The following is an 18,726-nucleotide window of genomic DNA, read 5'->3' on the forward strand; positions in this document are numbered from 1 at the left end:
CTTGGGAACTTGCCCAAGAAAAGCAAAACCTTAAATTTAGGCATAAACCGGTAGGCAAATGTTTATAACAGCTTTATTTATATTTGCCCTAAATTGAAACAGTCCAAATTTTCTTCAGCTAGTGAATAGCTTTAAAAAAAAAAAAATCTGTGTATCTCCATAGAATGGAATGCTGCTCAGCAATAAAAGAAAATGAACAACTACTCATCTACACGATAATACATATGAATCTCAAACTCATGACGCTAAGAGAAAGAAACAGGTTATAAAAGGCTGCATATTATATGACTCCATCCACATAACATTTTAGAAAAGGCAACATTTTAGGGATACAAATCAGATCAATAAATTAGAATAAATTAAAATATTGTCTAGTGATACAAATCAGATTAATAAATTAGAATAAAGTTAAATATTGTCTTTTTATCTCTTAATATGTCACAATTTTCTTCCTAAATATGTCACAGTTTTTCACTTATTCAGGTCCTCTTTTCAATGCACCAATAAAATTTTGCAATTTTTTTAATTCACTTTCTACAGAAAAAAAAAAACAGAAAGAAAGAAAAGGAAAGAAATCAGATCGGTGGTTGCCAGGGGCTGGGATTTAAGGATACATTTAACACAAAGGAGAAGGAGGGATTTGAGGAAGGTGATGAAACTGTTCTGTATCTTGATTGGGCTGCTGGTTACACAACCATGAGCATTTCTCAAAATTCATAGAACTTTACACATAAAAATTGAATTCTATAGGAATGTGGTATCTCTATCAAGAAAATGTTACCTGCAGTAAAGATGTCATGTTGCCAAGAAAATAGGTCAGAGTGTCTTAGTAACTGCCTTCATTCCAATCATCTCTTCTCCATCTTTAGCATTCACTATGCAAAACCAGTTGAACCACTCACATCGCAGTCTTCTTGTGTAAGAAAATGTAACTTGGTGCCCTAGAAAGAGTCTAGAACAGGAACAGGAGCCTGGAGAGTCTCCTCTGAGTGATGCCAATGCCTCTTCCAATGGACTTCTCTGCCTCTCTTTATTTTTCTGCTCCACTTGCTTTTTCTCTCCACATATGATTAAATGTGATTTAAGATAATACAGAATCTAAGTTAAAATTTTAAGTTTAAAAGTATATTTAAAAGGTAAGGGAAAAATAAACAATGGTGAAATGAAATACCACAATGCACCTGTTAGAATGACTAAAATAAATATAAAAGCATATGCCTTCAGACAGTGCTTCCAGAACTTTTCCACATCATGACGCATATTTAAATATTTGCTTGGAACCCTTGAGTAACAGATGCTTGCCCTGGAATGGCCACCCCAGGTCCTGTGTATCTAGTCTCCAGACAGCAGAGAGCATCAATGTGTCAATATCTCAGCATATCTTAACTTCACTGATTCCACCTGTTTGAGAAGGAGGATGTGGTGAAGGAAGTAAATAATTAATTTCTGTCTTTAAAAGAAGAGTGAATTCCTTGTTCTCGTGACACTATACAATTAATTTTAAGTAGCGTTTTATCATTAATCATAATAAAGGCATTAACCAAATATAGCATGTGTAAAATTTCTCCCTCTTAAAAGCTTTGAGGGTATTCATATCTTTATGCTTACAATGATCAGAAAATGAAATGTTTTGATAGTACAGGACTAGAAAGTGGGAATTCTTTTTAACATTAAAATTCTTTGTTAGATTTTTATAAAATACTTGAGGGAAATAAAAGCCTTGCAGAAATATAAAACATTATTGTTAGGTAAGTTGAACTTTTAAATTTTCTTTATATTGAATAAATCATGACTTATTTTAAACTCACAGATTTTAATTTGCAAACACAATCATTGAAAAGGAAAATTGCAAATTTCTATTACAACAAATCTAAGATTTTGATGTCAAACAGCAAACAGCTGCTCAGTACCAATGGTATGTAGGGAGAAAAGTGGGGACACACTTGAATAAGATATGTATATACTTATGTAATACTCGTACAAACTGGGAAGCATGCACCTTTCAATAATCTGAGGAAGAAATTTTGCTTGTTTTACAAAGACTTTATAAGAACAGAAATAATTATATCAGGGCAGGCTCAGTTTCAGTTATATCTTGAGGGTTGGGGGAGAACATTGATGAAAGCTTCAGGGCACAGGTAGACTAATATGAAAAAATGTGTGCATCATAAAGGCTGTGTGGTAGAACTGTTTAGTAAACCAGTGGATTACAGCAGAGCATTTATGGAGGGAGATAATCTGAGACAAAGTCTAGAAAACATCTAAATTGGACAAAATGCTGTGTCTTCAACATTGGGGCTTAGTCTCTGTTCATCAAATGATAAGCAGGAGAGAGCTGGATTAGCATCTGTTCTGGCTTGAATGCTAGCCTGTTGTTTGGCAAAACCCACAGCAAATATTGTCCTTCTGTCTGGTTTTGCAAAACCTAGCTTAGTTTCTGACAGGATTAGAAAGTCCTCAGTCATATTTATTGGATCAGTAAATCAATTGAAGTCTTATGAGAGAATTATATATCAGTAATAATATTAATAATAACAATAGCTACTATTTGTGAGCACTTGAAATAATCAGACAGTATGAGCACTCATTATTTCTAATGTCTGCAAAAAGATCCTCGTTGTGAGTAGAAATATCACCCTCATTTCATAGGTGGGAAAACTGAGTCTCAAAGAAGTTCAGTGACTTGACTTGGGTTGAACAGCTCATTCATGGTAAAATTGGAATTTGAAACCAGGTTTGCCTTCAAAGCTTACATTTTTATACTTTGTTTTGGTTTTAGTGAGCTAGATGGATCTCAGAGATAAGGAAGATAGAGAGATGAGAGAATTACAATGCAAATACATAGGACCCCTGTGTGTGCCCAGCTGCCCTAACTACCCTTGTCAAGCATCATCTCTGTTTGGGTTTACTAGAGCTGGTATCACAAAATACACTAAATTGCATAATTTGCAAACCACACAATTGTATTGCTCACAGTTCTAGAGGCTGGAAAGACCAAGATCAAGACAACAGCAGATTCAGTGTCTGGTGAAGGCTCATTTTCCATAGATGGTGCCTTCTTGCCATGTCCTTACCTGGGAGAAGGAAGGGCAAAAAGCCTTCAAGACTTTTATAAAGGGGCACGAATTCCATGCCTACGGACAGTCCCCTTTTAACCTAATCACCTCACAAAGGCCTTACCTCTTAATGCCAACACATTGGGGATTAGATTTTAACCTATGAGTGGAGGACACAAACATTCAGACCATAACGATCCCCACCCCTTTTATTCTCCATTGCTGCGCTTTGTTTATTTCTTCATGATACCTACCACAATGTGTAATTAGGTGTGTACTTCAATGCTCCTTTATTTTCTGCTTGGCTTTCATGCCAAATTTTAAGTTATCATAAAAATGGAGACCAGTTTTGTATTACTCACTGTTGTATTACCTGGAGAGTAATCCATGGTATGGACTAAATAAATTGCTATTTTTTTAAGCAATTAAAAGAACCTAAGTAACTGCTAATTGTTAAGTAATTTACTCTCCAAATTAAACTTTGGAGAGCAGACTATAAGACAGGAAACAGATAAAGAGATGTTCCAGAAAGCACCAAATTTTCAAGCCAGGGTAAATGAGAGAATTGTCCTGACATCAACTGCAAATAGGGAAATCAGGAAATCAGGTTTCTTTTAGGCACTGGAAGTGGGGAGGGAGGGAGTTTGTGTGTAGACATGAATAGTCCAAGGTGATAGCAAGAAATCCAAAAGTCATAACTAACAGGAGTATAAAAAGCCAAGTTCTACAGAAAGGTTAAGGCTGGAACTACAGAGCAGCAAGTCTTCCATCCATGTGGTAATTAAATCCCTGAGACTCCATATGATTGATGAGAACGAAAAGACCAATACACTGAAGACCAAACTATAAGGGATACTTACATTTAGGGTACCTGGGGAAGAAAAACTAGCTAAAAAGAGAGACATGTCTTCTCCACCTGCCCTGTTACATCCAGACAACACAGATCCACCTTTCAACACTCTAGTCAAGGGTGAAGCCCTTTCCCATCCCTTCCCCTAGGTAGAACTGACCAGTCCATCCTTGGTGATAGCTGACCTGGATTGTCATTGATCAAAGCACCTGATTTTCCTTATCACAATCTGAGTGCTTCTTCTTCCTCTAGTAGAGTTTCATCTCAATATTCTCAGTGCTGACATCAGAAGAGCTCAATGAGCATTTGTTAACTGATATTGACTGAAGAAGAGTAGAGAAGCAGACGGAGAAAAATGAGAATGGCACATCACAAATAATAAATGAATTAAGAGGAATTGTCAAATGTTGTGAAGAGGCCAAGAAAATGTTAGATGAAACAGATACTTTCTAAATTTTACTACATTTCTGATACTAGCAGCAACCACGTATCAATTACCTACTCTGTTGAGGTTAGCCCTTTATAATCATTTTTTCATTTGATCCTCAGAATGAACTTCTGAAATGTCTTTAATTATCTTCATGTAATAGATGCAAAAACTAAGTCCCACAGAAGTTAAACGACTTGCCCAAGTTCATCCGATGAGATGAAATGGGATCCAATTTCAGTTCTGCCTCCAAATCTCCATGACTAACCACAAATCACTGTCTCCTCCAATTTAAATTACTTTTAAAAAATATTAAGACATTGCTCAGTGATGTTTGGGGCTATGTCCAGGTACTAAGAGTCTATTTCTCTCTCTGTGTCTAATCAACACTAAATTTCTGCAACTTAGTTCTACGTGTAAAAAGAAAAGTAACTGTCATGTAGAGCAAAACGATCTTCCTAACCTTATATACTGAACTCATGAAATTTTAAGAGAAAATGTGCCGTTATTATTTGAAATTTGTGAACACACAAAACATTCATTATTAGCTCTTTGTCTAAAATAAGTAAGTCCATAACTAAAAATAGCAGATAAATAAATGAGCCGTTGAGAGCCTGGTGAGTTTTTCTCTTTTCCCTCTCAGAAAGCAACTCTCTCAGCAAGGAGAATATATTCATAAAGCTTCAAAATCATTAAACTCCGAAGCACCTATTCTTCGTTCAAGCATTCTTCTTTTCCTAATAATTTGTCCAAGTCATGAAACTAAAAGCTTCTCACAGGCTAAAATTGCTTAACACGTGATTCTAAGTGGCTTACTGAAGTCTGCATTTTTATTCTCTGCTTATTTGGTTCTCAGTGTATACTATCTGAGAAAGGGAGAAGGAGGAGGGGCAAAGGGTGAGGGAGGAGGAGAATTACATGATGTTTGTTTGGTATGGAAGCAGCCTTCAGATCGTTTGCTTTAATTGTTTACCAAAGGCAAAGGGAGGTGGGGAGCTAGTGGACTTAACTACACAGTTAACAAGGAGTCAGGACTGGAATTTAAACCTCATGAACACACCTAAGTTCAGAGAAAGAGAGAAATAGGTAAACACATAGACTGGGATTTGGTATAACCTGAAAATGAGAAACTATAATTTCAATGGAACACTGCCTTAGTGGACGCTTTAATGTCCAGGAGTCTGACCCAAATTCTAGTTCTGCAAAAGCTGGATAAATTATTGATCCCTCTAAACCTGTGCAAAGGAAATAGTAACTATTATGATAGCTAACTCTTACTGGGCATGCAGGATGCACCAGGCACTGTTTTAAGAACCTTACCTGTGTTAGCCCTGAGAATCTATCTCGGAAGCCTACAGATTCAATTCAGATAATAGTGTAGGTCAAGACATTAGCTTAGACAGTTCTCAATAAATGTATTATTATTTGGTCAATAATTAAAGAATATAAGTATTTAATAACAAATTAAATATTAATGAAATTTATGGAAAATATATATCTTAATTGTTAATACAGTCAGATAAACTAATTTTTAAAGATGATAAAATTAAAATTTTGAAGTTACATTTATGTGGCATATGAATATTCTCACCAAACAAAGAATCTCTTGTGCAAACATTTCTTCTTAAGCACAGCAAGATTCGGGTTTTATTTTAAATTCCAGTTCCTTATTCTGCTGTTTCTGTTTCTTCTAAAGCAAAAATGTGCTGTAGGGAAGAGACACAGTATCCCAGGGAAATGGAAGAGTCAAATGAGAAATCTTTCTAGAATTCTTCATTGAATGAACAAGTCCCTAAAGCACCTGACATTTTCCTCACATCTAGGATAGGACAGAGCAAGGTCTCTGTATACTTTTAGTTATTATTTGTTTTTAAAGTAGGTGCAAAAAAATAAATGCCTTTAAAATGTCTGCTGAAGACTTGGCAGTTTAAGTGTCTGTGCATATTTCTCTACTAGAGAAGTTAAATGCAGGTGAAATCCCACAGGTAGCCAGCTCTTCTCCTAACTAGCCTCATCTTCAGACAGCCCCTTCTATAATTCTGGAATCTTCACAAGGAAGGTTTCAGACTGATGAGTTTTAGCAAGTCCCCCTCTGCCTGTCTGTGTTTCACCAGGAAAATGTACCCACCCAGGCCACCAATGTTCTGAAAGTACCAAGTGAATTGTGTCTGAACTCTGTCCCCTTCCTAAGGTTGATAAGTGACAGTTGCTTTTCTCTGTTGACATATTTTGTTGTAACCATGGTGTTATGCGTCCTAAATATATCAGAATGTAGACAAGGTGCAGGGTATAATTTTGAGTAGTGAGCTTTAGAATGACTAAGAAGTGATTCTTAGAATATTTCTTAAACTGCATTGTTAGGCATTACTAACTGGTATTTCATTTGATGACTGTATTTTAAATCTTGAATGTTCTTATAATGCAGCGTTAATGAGTGCTTTGTTTTACTGATGGGGGTCCCAAAATCTAGGGATCACAGAAAGGCAATGAGCAGAAGCATGGTGACATCGGCTTGCTTAAAGATAACTCAAGTCGATGTAAAAGCATGCTTCCCCTTGAAAAATTAAAATACTGATAATACTTTGCAAGTAGATTAATCACATAATTTACATCACAAAAATTTCCTCTCCTTCAAGAAAATTGTCACCTCGGAATTTCACTAATGGAAAACTAACTTTAAAATTGAAGTCCATAAGAAAATGTAGTTTTATTTATAAAAATTAGATGCACATAAGATTTTGGAAACATACCCCAAATCATGCCCATTTGTATGGGTATATAAGACAGCCCTGTTCAGTAATTTCATGTCCAAAGTCAGGCTCTGAGCAACTTGGGGCAGAAACTCAAATCTCTCTGAGACTCAGGGTCTTCATTTTCAACCTGAAAATTTCTGTAAAGATTTGTATCTTTAAATAATTTCTACCTTCTAGCATTGCAAAAAAGATTACATGAAAAAGTAAAAATATATATATGAAAATTTTAGCACAACTTCAACATATTTTGAGCATGCAAAAATAGTAGCTGTAACTATTAATACTACAAAATGCATAACTAAAGTTATACCTTAGACCAGAATATTTGCTAAAGAAAATTTGCCTTCTCACATATGACATATTTTCATTCCTCTAATTTCAGATAGAAAGCATCCAATGTTCTTTTGTCCTTTTCAGACACCTTCAAATAGTAACACTAAAAACCAAGTTCTGAGAGAATAACTTACCATTTCCATGGCACAGTGTTTCACATTTATCATCTCAGTGAATACCCTCAATGATCCCACCAGATGAGTAGTATCCCCATTCACAGATGTGGAAACTTAAACTCAGTGTTTAAGTCATCTGTTTGAGATCATCCCGGTACTAATGACCAAGTTAAGATTTCAACCCAGTTAGACCACTAAGGTCGCTGCTCTTAAACTCTATTCTACGCTGGAAATAAAAGAGAAAGTCATGTGAATGGTATAAAGTGCATGTGGATTTAGAGCCTTTTTCTACTTTAAATAAAGTTCATCCAGGTCAATGGTTCTCAATGTTTTTTGAACTCAAAATTCTTTTGTACTGTAAGAAAAATATTAGGGACCTCAAGAAGCTCTTCTTTGTATGGATTATACTTTTTGCTAATTTCTCTATTACAAATTAAAGCTAAGACTTTTTTAATTTGTATTCTTTTCAAATAACAATTCTAAATAAGAATTTATCATTTGACAAAATAATTTTAAAATAATAATAAACACATTATCCTATATAATATACTTTTTTGAAAAATATTTGTTTTCCAAAACAAAGCAAAACCCTTTAGTGAGAAGATTTCGATTTACATGTCTGCAAATCTTCTTAATGTCTAACTTGATACAAGACAGCTAAGCTGTCCTAGCTGCCTCTGCATTCAGTCCGTTGTGCTGTCATACATCATGTACCCTCTGGAAAACTCCATGGAATATACATAAGACAATGAAAGCAAAAAGGAAAAATAATGTCTTAGTATTATTTTCAAAGTAGTTTGACTTCTGCACTCTCTGAAGGATGTCAGGGACATCCTGAGGGGTCCCAGCCCACCCTTTAAGGACCAGTTTAGGTAAAATATTTAAGAGAACTGAGACATTCTCTAGCCAACGTCAGTCTGCAGTAATAATTGAAGTTCATCATTCAATTACTTGCTCATCCACAAAGGGTCTCTGTACTGTTCTGGGAAAGAACGATGAAAATTTAGTAATGAAAATTTATCATTAATATGATAAATGATATTATTTTGATATGTAATTATATTTTATATCATTACAAATAATAAAATTTATTAATAATAAATTTTGTCCTTTTTTAGATGGGTAATTTTACTCATCTAAAATGTGTCAGAATTAGATTTAGTTAACTGTATTCAGAGACTAAAAGTAATATATTTCTATCTTTACAGAAAAAGAGAAGATGATCTTTCATTGTACAAATGAAATGTAATTGAAGTACCATCCAATTTTACTGGCATTAACCAAACTGATTAAATCTGTTATGTTGCTTTTAGTGAAAGTAGTAGTCAAGTATTAGCAGACATATACCCTAATAAAGTAGAGGGTACCAGAAAAGCATTGGAAATCTTTGAAAAGAAGACGAAAATGTTATACAATATTTGAATAATTTTTTTTTCGAAAAAGAGTTTTGCCCTTGCTGCTCAAGCTGGAGTGCAATGGTTTGACCTCGGCTCACCACAACCTCTGCCTCCTGGGTCCAAGCAATTTTTCTGCCTCAGCCTCTCGAGTAGCTGGGATTACAGGCTCACGCTACCATGCCCAGCTAATTTTTTGTATGTTTAGTAGAGACAGGGTTTCACTATGTTGGCCAGACTGGTATCAAACTCCTGACCTCAGGTGATCCGCCCCAAAGTGCTGGGATGACAGACGTGAGCCACCAAGTCCAGTCAATATTTAGATAATTTAAAGACACATTAGGAATTATTTATAATATTTCATCTTCAAAGTATCTCAGCTCCAAAATACGCTTGTTCTTCCTTGCTTTAAAAACCCAAACCCAGAAATAAGACATTTGTAAATCATATTTGGTTTTGTTAATTCATGTATTCCAGTTATTTTTGCCATACTATACTATTTCTACATGGCAAATGGTATTTTTATGCAATCTTTCTAAGTTATTTCTAATAAGTTTTTAAATTAACATAGTGCCCTAAGTGTTCTAGAAAAATTGTACACTATTTCAAAGCTTTGTTACTAGAGCTAAAGAACTGAAGAATCAATATTACATCAAAGGAAAAATCCTACATTTCGTTAATTGAAAATATTTATGGAGTGTGAAAGAACACTAACACTAAATGAAGTTCGATCCCCATCACCCATAGAGTCATACCCTCAAAACAACCATTTGATTGCAAATTATACGAAAGTTGCACACATTGACATTTCCAGGTGTTGGATTTGATGAGAGAACATCCATGTTAACGTTAAGTATTTTTCTCAAGCTAACTCTTGGTTGGATATTTTACATATTTTAGAGGTGCTATCATCCTGCAAACTTTTTCTAACACCCAGAAGTTCTGAGGAAAATAAACACCTACAGGTTTTTTAAATATATATATAAGAAAAAAAAGGCTGCTGTTTAGATAGAAAGCATTGCAGAACAAGCACTGAGGTTTTCTGGGTTCCCCCAGGTTCTTCGCAGCAATAGCCTGCTGGAGTCAACAGACTACTGGTTGCAGAATCAGAGGATGCCCTGCCAAATTGGTTTTATAGAAGACAAGTCTGAAAACTGTGCTTCTGTAAGTATACAGATTTCTTGAAATGTTGTCTGATAAAGCAGGGAAACGGGCACATGTACCCATATGTAGGACCAAAAGTTTCATAATTCATTAAATACCAAGTTGAGAAAATATTCCTTAGAAAATCATAACTGGCTTTATGGACTGTTATCAAAATGGCATGAAGAGCTGTTCCTACCCTCATTTTGCTCATGTTAACAGGTAAGTTATCTAAAAGAAAAAAATGTTTATATTTTCAAAAATGACTGGTAAAAAGATTTGGAAATAGAGTTGTACGGTGAGAAGTAAAAAAACATTCAACAACTCTCTTGTATTCTTTTTTGTATATTTTATAACACCTGCTAGTAAATATTTTCCAGTATGAAAAATGTCTAAAAATGTTCCATCGTTCTTGTATGTTATAGTCACTATTGGAAAACCTTTTTAACCCAAAAAATAAACAGGCATACATTTTAATATACTGAAGCTGAGCCTTACATACAAAACCTTCTTTTTCAAGGGAAAATATGTTCTTCCAGATAAACAATATTATTCTTTTAGCTTGGAAAGGGATTCGATATTATAGTAGAATATGGTCCTTCCTATATGTTACAGAAAGCTATATGTTTTATTCTGATTGAAATCACCTAGCTCTAATGGGGTCATGATTACAGAGATTGCGGGAGAGTGTTTCCAAAGAGGAGAGAAATGTAATGTAATTCGCATGACTAAATTGAGAGCATCAGCTCTGAGCTATTCCTGGAGGTAAGTTGCATGCCAGCATTTCTGTTAAAAGAAACAAGAAAGGAAGCTGAAAATGGGATAGGGAAGCTTTTTATATATAATGAGCAGAACTAAAGAACCAGAACTGGCAGACAGAGGATGTTAAACATTTCACACTGCACAAGAAATGCGGAGTCCATTCAATAGACTTAAGTCAATCCCTTTGTTGAGGCAAATGTTTATGATTCTTCTACTTTTAGTACTTTTGATCCCTTGTCCAGAATATTAGTTGCTGGCTAAGATTCTTTGGGGGAAAACACAAATAATTAAGTGGCAAAAATTGAGGTAATATCTTCTTTGCACATTCAATTCTGAGATGAGTTGGAAAATTCAGGCATTTGCAGAACAGATCTCTAGTTACACAGCTACAAATTATAAAATGGAGAGGAAAAGCTATCAGCAGACACACTTTGGTCAAAGTTGTCATTTGAACAGCTCCTAAAAAAAAAAAAAAGCCTGTCAGGTGAATTCACTAAAGTTGGGGCACTAAAAATTGTGTAGTGAAGGGCGAAGAGGTCTTCTCTGAACAGTATATGTTGGGGGCCTGGATTTCAGAGCTACAATTAGAATGCTAACTCTGAATTTTTAGTTCCTTTATAGTGTCAGATGGCATCAGTGAGGTTGAGCTGATTTATCCCACCTTTATAGTTCTCCCTATTCTTACCAAAAGGGGAAAAAACTATACACAAGTAAGAGGCATATTGAAAGATTCATTTGCTCCCAATACTTTGTAATAATTGAAACTTCCACAAAAATGAAAAATTGAATTAAAAAAGTTGAACTCACAGAAGTAGTAGAATGGGTGGTTACCAGGGGCTGCGATAATAGATTCCTGGGAAGGTTGAGAAGACCTTAGTCAAAGGATACAAAATTTCATTTAGATGGAAGGGATATGTTTAAGAGGTGTATTGTAGATCGTGGTGACTATAATTAGTAGCAATACATTGTATTCTTGTAAAAATGCCAAGAGAATAGATTTTAAGAGTTCTCAACAAAAAAAAAATGTTAACTGTGTGAGTTAATGCATATATTCATTAGTTCAATTTAGCCATTCCATAATATATACACTGTATATTTCAAAATATTTTGTTGTACATAATAAATACATTCAATTTTATTTGTCAACCTAAAACATAAAATAAAACATTTTTTTAAATGTCCAGGACTCTAAGCCTAAAAGAAATTTTAGGATTCTTATGAAAAATTAACCCTAATCTCACAAAAGTGTCCTGTAGTTACTTTTTCTTAATTTCCAAATCCTGTCTTTCTGACTTGGCACAGATTTCTAGGGTGGGTAGAAGAAACTTAGATGTCCAAAGCTGCACTTTCCCTAAAGGAAATTATTGCCTACAGAAGAAATAGAAGTAAACCATAGAGGTGACGGACCAGGACAAAGAATTCATGAGCAAAATAGCCACACAGAAGGAGTGACCAAAATCGTCAAGGAATAAGAGCTTAATTCCTTTTCAAAACCAGTCCTCCACATCAGCATGCAAATGAAGTATAATTTAAAGAGGAAAAATAGATTATATTTTAAAATAATATTCTCATTATAGTTTAGTTTTAAGAACAGTTTTACAAAATCATCCCAAACCTAAATGTCTTTACATATAATCACAAGAGATTCTGAGGAACCTGTATCAATTCAGTTCTTACTGCTTTGTAACCTGTTCATTACTCTGTGGGGACCCAACTCCAAGTTATTCTTGCTTCTTTAACTTATTTCATCCTGACCAAAATTAGTAGCCAACATTTTCATATCTAGTTTTGATTGGGTTGGTATTCACTCTAATGAACTTCTAGTGTTTAGATGTATGGTTTCTTTGATCTCAGTAGCATGTCAGTGGTAGCAAAGTTTCCTGAATTCAAGATGTCCACATAATATATTTCTTGAGGAACAATCTCAGACATGGAAAACATTCAGGATGTTGTGTGCATATTTCAATACCCCTGTTTTTTCTCAAGCATCAAATGATGAGTTATAGTCATTTTTTCAGTGAGAAACAGCATTCATTTCATAGTTAATATAAGAAGTCTTAGTGAAGAGCAGTTTTGGAGCAGCTGGAAATATTATAGGCATGTGGAACAGGAACAACTATTCAGGAAGTCTGGCTCAGAAGCCCCCTGAAGACATCTTCAATAGTTTTTTAAAAGATTTTGTATTAGTCTGTTTACACATGCTGATAAATACCCAACACTGGGTAATTTATAAAGAAAATGAGGTTTAATGAACTCACAGTTCCACGTGGCTGGGGAGGCCTCACAATCATGGTGGAAGGCAAAAGGCACATCTTACATGGTGGCAGGCAAGAGAAAATGAGAGCCAAGAGAAAAGGAAATACCTTATAAAATTATCAGATCTTGTGAGACTTATTCATCACCACGAAAACAGTATGGGGGAACCATGATTCAATTATCTCCCACTGGGTCCCTCCCACAACACATGAGAATCATGGGAGCTACAATTCAAGATGAGATTTGGGTGGAGACACAGACAAACCATATCAGTAACAAATATAAAAACTGTGCCTACCTGTTTCTAAATAAAAGCCTCCTATCAAACAATATAATTTTATTTCTTTTTCTAGTTTGCTAGTCTGAAAAAGTATACTCATATACTAACCTTCATGACATTTATTATCCTCATCATTTGAAAGAAAGGAAATGAGGAGTAGGATACTGGAATTGGAAGCCAATATCCAAAACCCAACAGCTGAGACAGTATCTTGTTACAGGTTCTTCACACAAGTGGTAGGAACAGGACTTGTCAGGACTCTTAACTATTTCTTTTAATTAAAAGTTAAATTAGACCAGGCATTGTGGCTCACACAAATAATCAGGGATCTTTGGGAGGCTGATGTGGGAAGACTTCTTAAAGCCAGGAGTACAAGAGCAGCCTGGGCAACACAATGAGATCCCATCTCTACAAAAAAATTAAAAATTAGCTGGGCATGTTTGTAGTCCCAGTTATGCAGGAGGCTGAGGTAGAAGGATTGCTTGAGCTCAGGAGTTCAAGACTGCAGTTAGCTAGGATCCTACTACTGCACTCCAGTCTGGGTAACAAAGTGTGACCCTATTTGAAAAAAAAAAAAAGGTAAATTAGTTCCTTAAAAATCTTCTACTGCTTTTTTCCTGTTTACTAGAATTTAATTTTTGACTTTGCACAAAACATTTTTTAGGTTAATACGTCATTAACATTACCTTGACCATTCACATTATTTCTATTCATAGTTACTGTCAGGCTTTTTTTTTGTACTGATTATTCGAAGACTCCCAGCTATCACCCTCCAAACAAATTATACCTTTGTTCTAGCATGCACTTTAATTAATTAATCACAGCATTTAAAAATGTGTCGTATTTGCCTTAAATTTGTAAAGAAGAAATAAAGCTCTCAAGTAGTCTTCAACATGCGTCACATGATATTGCAAATCTGAGACATTTTACAGCTATTCTGTGAATCTTCTATGTTAATGCAATCTAGTGGCACCAACGACAAAATGATATCTCAGATAATTCTTATTTTATGTGATTTCTCTAACTATACCTAAGCCCTATTTGACAAACACCACAGTTGATAAGTTGTTCTATGGAAGAATCTAGACTCACATGATCAAAGAAATATTATAATATTATAATATTTATAATAAAATATACAATATATAATATATATGATTTATATATATTATATGATGTATATATAAAATATACAAATACAATATATATAAATATAATATAATAATTATAAAATATACAATATATAATATATAATAATATATTCTATTATAATTATATGTGATACAACATATAATTTATTTTATATAATTATTATATATAATTATATTATATCATATATTATAATATATGATATATAATATATATGATATATATCATATATGATATATAATATATGATGTATTATATCACATATGACATAATAATTATATATAATTATATGTGATATGATATATAATTATAATTATATATCATATATGATATAATATAATAATGTGCTATATATAATATAATAATTATAGAACTGTGAAAGGACATTTTAAATTATCTAGTGTAGTTACAAAGTTTTCAAGAAGCCTTTAGTGTTTTTTTCTTTAAAAATTAAGTCTTGAAATTATTGCTTAATTTTAGACTTACCAAAAAATTGCAAAACTCCTCAAATTTTAACACTTAACATTGCTTTATCCTTTTCTCTGCATGTATCTGTTTCTGTGTAAATGTTCATATATAATTTTTTTATGGAAACTCTTGAGAATGAATTGCAGACATGATGTCCCTTTATTTCTACACACTTCAGTGTGGGACCTAAATACATAAAACCAGGATTGAACCCAGACCTGCAGAAATCTTTGTTCAGGCTCCTAATTCAGTGCCCACTGCACCCATTGTACACTAGGTACTGAATTAATTCTTTAAATATTTCTTTAACAATTTTTAAGGAGGAGCTGAATGCTGTCTGTAGAAAAGCAAAACCTATCAAATGCTAATGGCAGAAGTCATCCAGCCTCTGAGCAAAATAAAGGTCCTCTATTCAGCTGGACCCACTCACTTTAGGAAGCAGTTTAAGAATTAAGAGTTACCTGAGCAAACAGCAGGCTGTGGAAGACAGAGTGAGAGGCAGCTCTCAGCTCCCACTACCGAGGACTTATTCCTGCCAACTTCAGCCAGTACCATGCTCTGAGAGAGACCCTTGGATAAGTTCTGTTTCTTCCATTTCAACTTATTTTCAGGGATTTTTGTGCCCATCTCTTTTAGGTGGGTGCAGGAGGGATCTACCTGTGAGGCTTGCTTTCTAATCCAGTCTAGAGAAAACAGATAAACCAGGCAGCTGAGTGAGGCAGAGCAGGAAACCCCAGGCCTATCTGTGTGCCATTCCCTGTGGAGCAGTTCCTGAGGCATCTCAGGAAATCCAGCAGGCCCAGAGGAAACTTCCTTTCAGTCAAATGAAATTTCTACTAAACTTCATCAAGCCTTTTGAAGACAATGAATTAGGATTCTTTGGCAGGTTGGGGGGAAAGCATGACACAGAACATTGGTGGAGAAAAGTCACTCATCACTAACAGCTAGGTGACTCTGCATCTGTGATGGTTGTGTGGAAGAAACAGAAACCAAGAAACGTGAAATATGAAACTGAAGAGTGGACCTGGTGCAGTGGCTCACACCTGGAATTGCAGCACTTTGGGAGGCTGAGGTGGAAGGATCGCTTGAGCCCAGGAGTTTGAGGCCAGCCTGGGCAAAAAAGTGGGTCCCCCATCTCTACACAATATTTTTAAAATTAGTCGGATGTGGTGGCAAGGGCCAGCTATTTGGGAGGTTGGAGGAGGAGATCACTGGAGCCCAGGAGTTCAAGGCTGCAATGAACTATGATCGCACCATTGCACTCCAGCCTGGGTGACAGAGTGAGACTCTGTTTCAAAACAGCAACAACAAAAATTGAGGTGTTTTTAGTAAATTACTTGAAGGCTAAATTTGAAGAGGATTACCAAATAATACAGCACTAATTTAGAGTATAGTCAGTGAACACTGTATGTAGTACAGGCTTTAGACTTAGTCCATACATTTATCAACATCTCGAATCCTGAAACTATTAAAGAAAAAGTTTTTACAAATTTACTTTTATTTAAAATGGACTCCGAATTAGATGATATGTAGCACATAGAATTCTACATAGTAACAATTAAGATCATTGACTTTATTTCACTTGCCCAAAGAATTGCAATGTATATCTAAGTATTAGATAAGTAGAGTGAGACTCCTAATAATTAAGAGTATGAAAAGTAATTTAGCTGGGAGCAGTGGCTCACGCCTGTAATCCCAGCACTTTGGGAGGCCAAGGTGGGTGGATCACGAGGTCAAGAGATTGAGACCATCCTGGTCAACATGGTGAAACCCCGTCTCTACTAAAAATACAAAAAATTAGCTGGGCATGGTGGCGCATGCCTGTAATCCCAGCTACTCAGGAGGCTGAGGCAGGAAAATTACTTGAACCCAGGAGGCAGAGGTTGCAGTGAGCCGAGACTGTGCCATTGCACTCCAGCCTGGGTAACAAGAGCAAAACTCCGTCAAAAAAAAAAAAAGAAAAGTAATTTATAGGGAAATATAGGTGATTGTTTATATGACCATTTAAGTATCATGCAACTGCAGAAACCAATTTTAAAATGTCTATACTTCAGTAAATAACAAAGACATAATTTAAATACCAAATGACAATTGTGTTTAAAAAAAAAGGATAAGCAATATATTTGACAAATATCGCATATTAATCTAAATACATGAGTTCCTATAAAACAATATGAAAATTCCAGTGGCAAAGTTTGCAAAAGCCACATGTAAAGATATAATTGTTAGCAAACACATGAGAAAAATAAGCTTCTCTGATAATCAAAGAGATGCAACTATAACTATTATACCATTTATTATGAGTAAATTGCTCAAGAGTTTTGAAATTATTACACTCAATGTTAATGTAAGCACAGTACAGAGGACACTCAGCAACTGATAGTGGGAGTATAAATTGATAAAGTTGTATAATCTTTCTGGAGGATAATTTCTTAATATATTCTACTCAAAGCATTTAAAATGTATGACTATTGATCCATTTCTAGAGATGTATTTTAAAGAAATGACCAGTGTTGCATGCAGGCTGGTATAAAATATGGTTATGGTACAAAATGATATATCTAAGCAACCAGAATGGTTCAATTTAGAACCTGGATCTGGAGTTAGACCACTTTGGTTGGAACCCCACAGCCTCCTCTTTCCAGCTATGTAATATTGAATGAGTTTAGTCTTTCTCTGCCTCAAGTTTCTTATTTGCAAAATAGAGGTAATAATTGTATTTACCTCATAGATTCAAGGATTAAGTATGTCATCACTTGTAAAATGCTAGAACAGTGCCTACACACAGTAAGCATCAGATAAGTATTCAATATAGTTAGCAGCATGTGGTGGCAAGACTTAAGAGAGAATTTACATGTCCAGCAGTATAGGAATGGTGAAATAAACTTTAGACATCTACATCATGAAGACTCATGCATCCTTCATAAACCAGATTTGCAAGAAATATTTAAGCACATGAAACTTAAAGCCAACAATGTAACTGTTTGTAAAAAATATATAATGAAATGTTTTATGTATCTGGATATTTTTCCACCAAAAATACAATCAGATGAACACATTGATGTGTGTTTTTAAAACTTGGGTTTTTACACCACTTCTTAACCGGTTTTTAATTCATTTTGACAAGAGTTCATTATTAAAATAGCTCAGAATAGCTTCAAGTTTCAAATTTTATATAATTCCTGCGATTATAGCAATTATCCTCTGAGGGGAAAGCCTGTCAATCAAGAAAAACAATAATAAACAATGTTTCTCAATAAAACACCTTTAAACTTCAAGGATATTGACTACATAATTTTCTATTTCTCTTCAGCAAAATTATTTGTTTGGATTAACATGTCTGTCTTAATCAGTTCTTCCAAAATCTTAGGAAAACTAGTTAGAAGTGATAGCTGAAAAAAAAAAAAAACTTTTCTTTTTCAAGATAAATTTTTAAAATAGAAGTAATTAAAGATGGATCTGACTAGTGACACCCCCAGGATGTATGTTTTTTTAGTTTAGAGACTCCAGAGTATTATTTCCTTCTGTAAAAATAAGACGAGCTCACTCTAGAGGTTTGTTAGGAAATGAGAAAGTGCTAAAAGCAGAAGCAAGATTTCTGTCCTTGCAAACTTACATAGTACGCTTTTTTATAGACCAGAGACAGCTTTCACTTTATGTTCCAGACAGCACCCAGCAGCACCACAGCATCTGTAATGTTGGTGGACACACATGCACACGCGCGCGCACACACACACAC

At 34.7% G+C, this 18,726-nt stretch overlaps 1 protein-coding gene across 5 annotated transcripts in view; it reads left to right on the forward strand.

The window, feature by feature from the left end:
* The window catches only part of SPHKAP (SPHK1 interactor, AKAP domain containing), a 166,212-nt gene that overhangs the window by 58,315 nt on the left and 89,171 nt on the right, over positions 1-18,726 (forward strand). For all 5 annotated transcript variants that reach the window (XM_032277996.1, XM_032277992.1, XM_032277994.1 and 2 more), the window contains one exon: positions 9,986-10,093. In XM_032277996.1, the coding sequence (XP_032133887.1) occupies positions 9,986-10,093 (108 nt within the window). The remainder of the gene's footprint in view (positions 1-9,985; positions 10,094-18,726) is intronic.

Source organism: Sapajus apella, unplaced genomic scaffold (genome assembly GCF_009761245.1).
Source record: "Sapajus apella isolate SASKATOON/1434 unplaced genomic scaffold, GSC_monkey_1.0 scaffold10, whole genome shotgun sequence".
Classification (NCBI taxonomy): domain Eukaryota; kingdom Metazoa; phylum Chordata; class Mammalia; order Primates; family Cebidae; genus Sapajus; species Sapajus apella.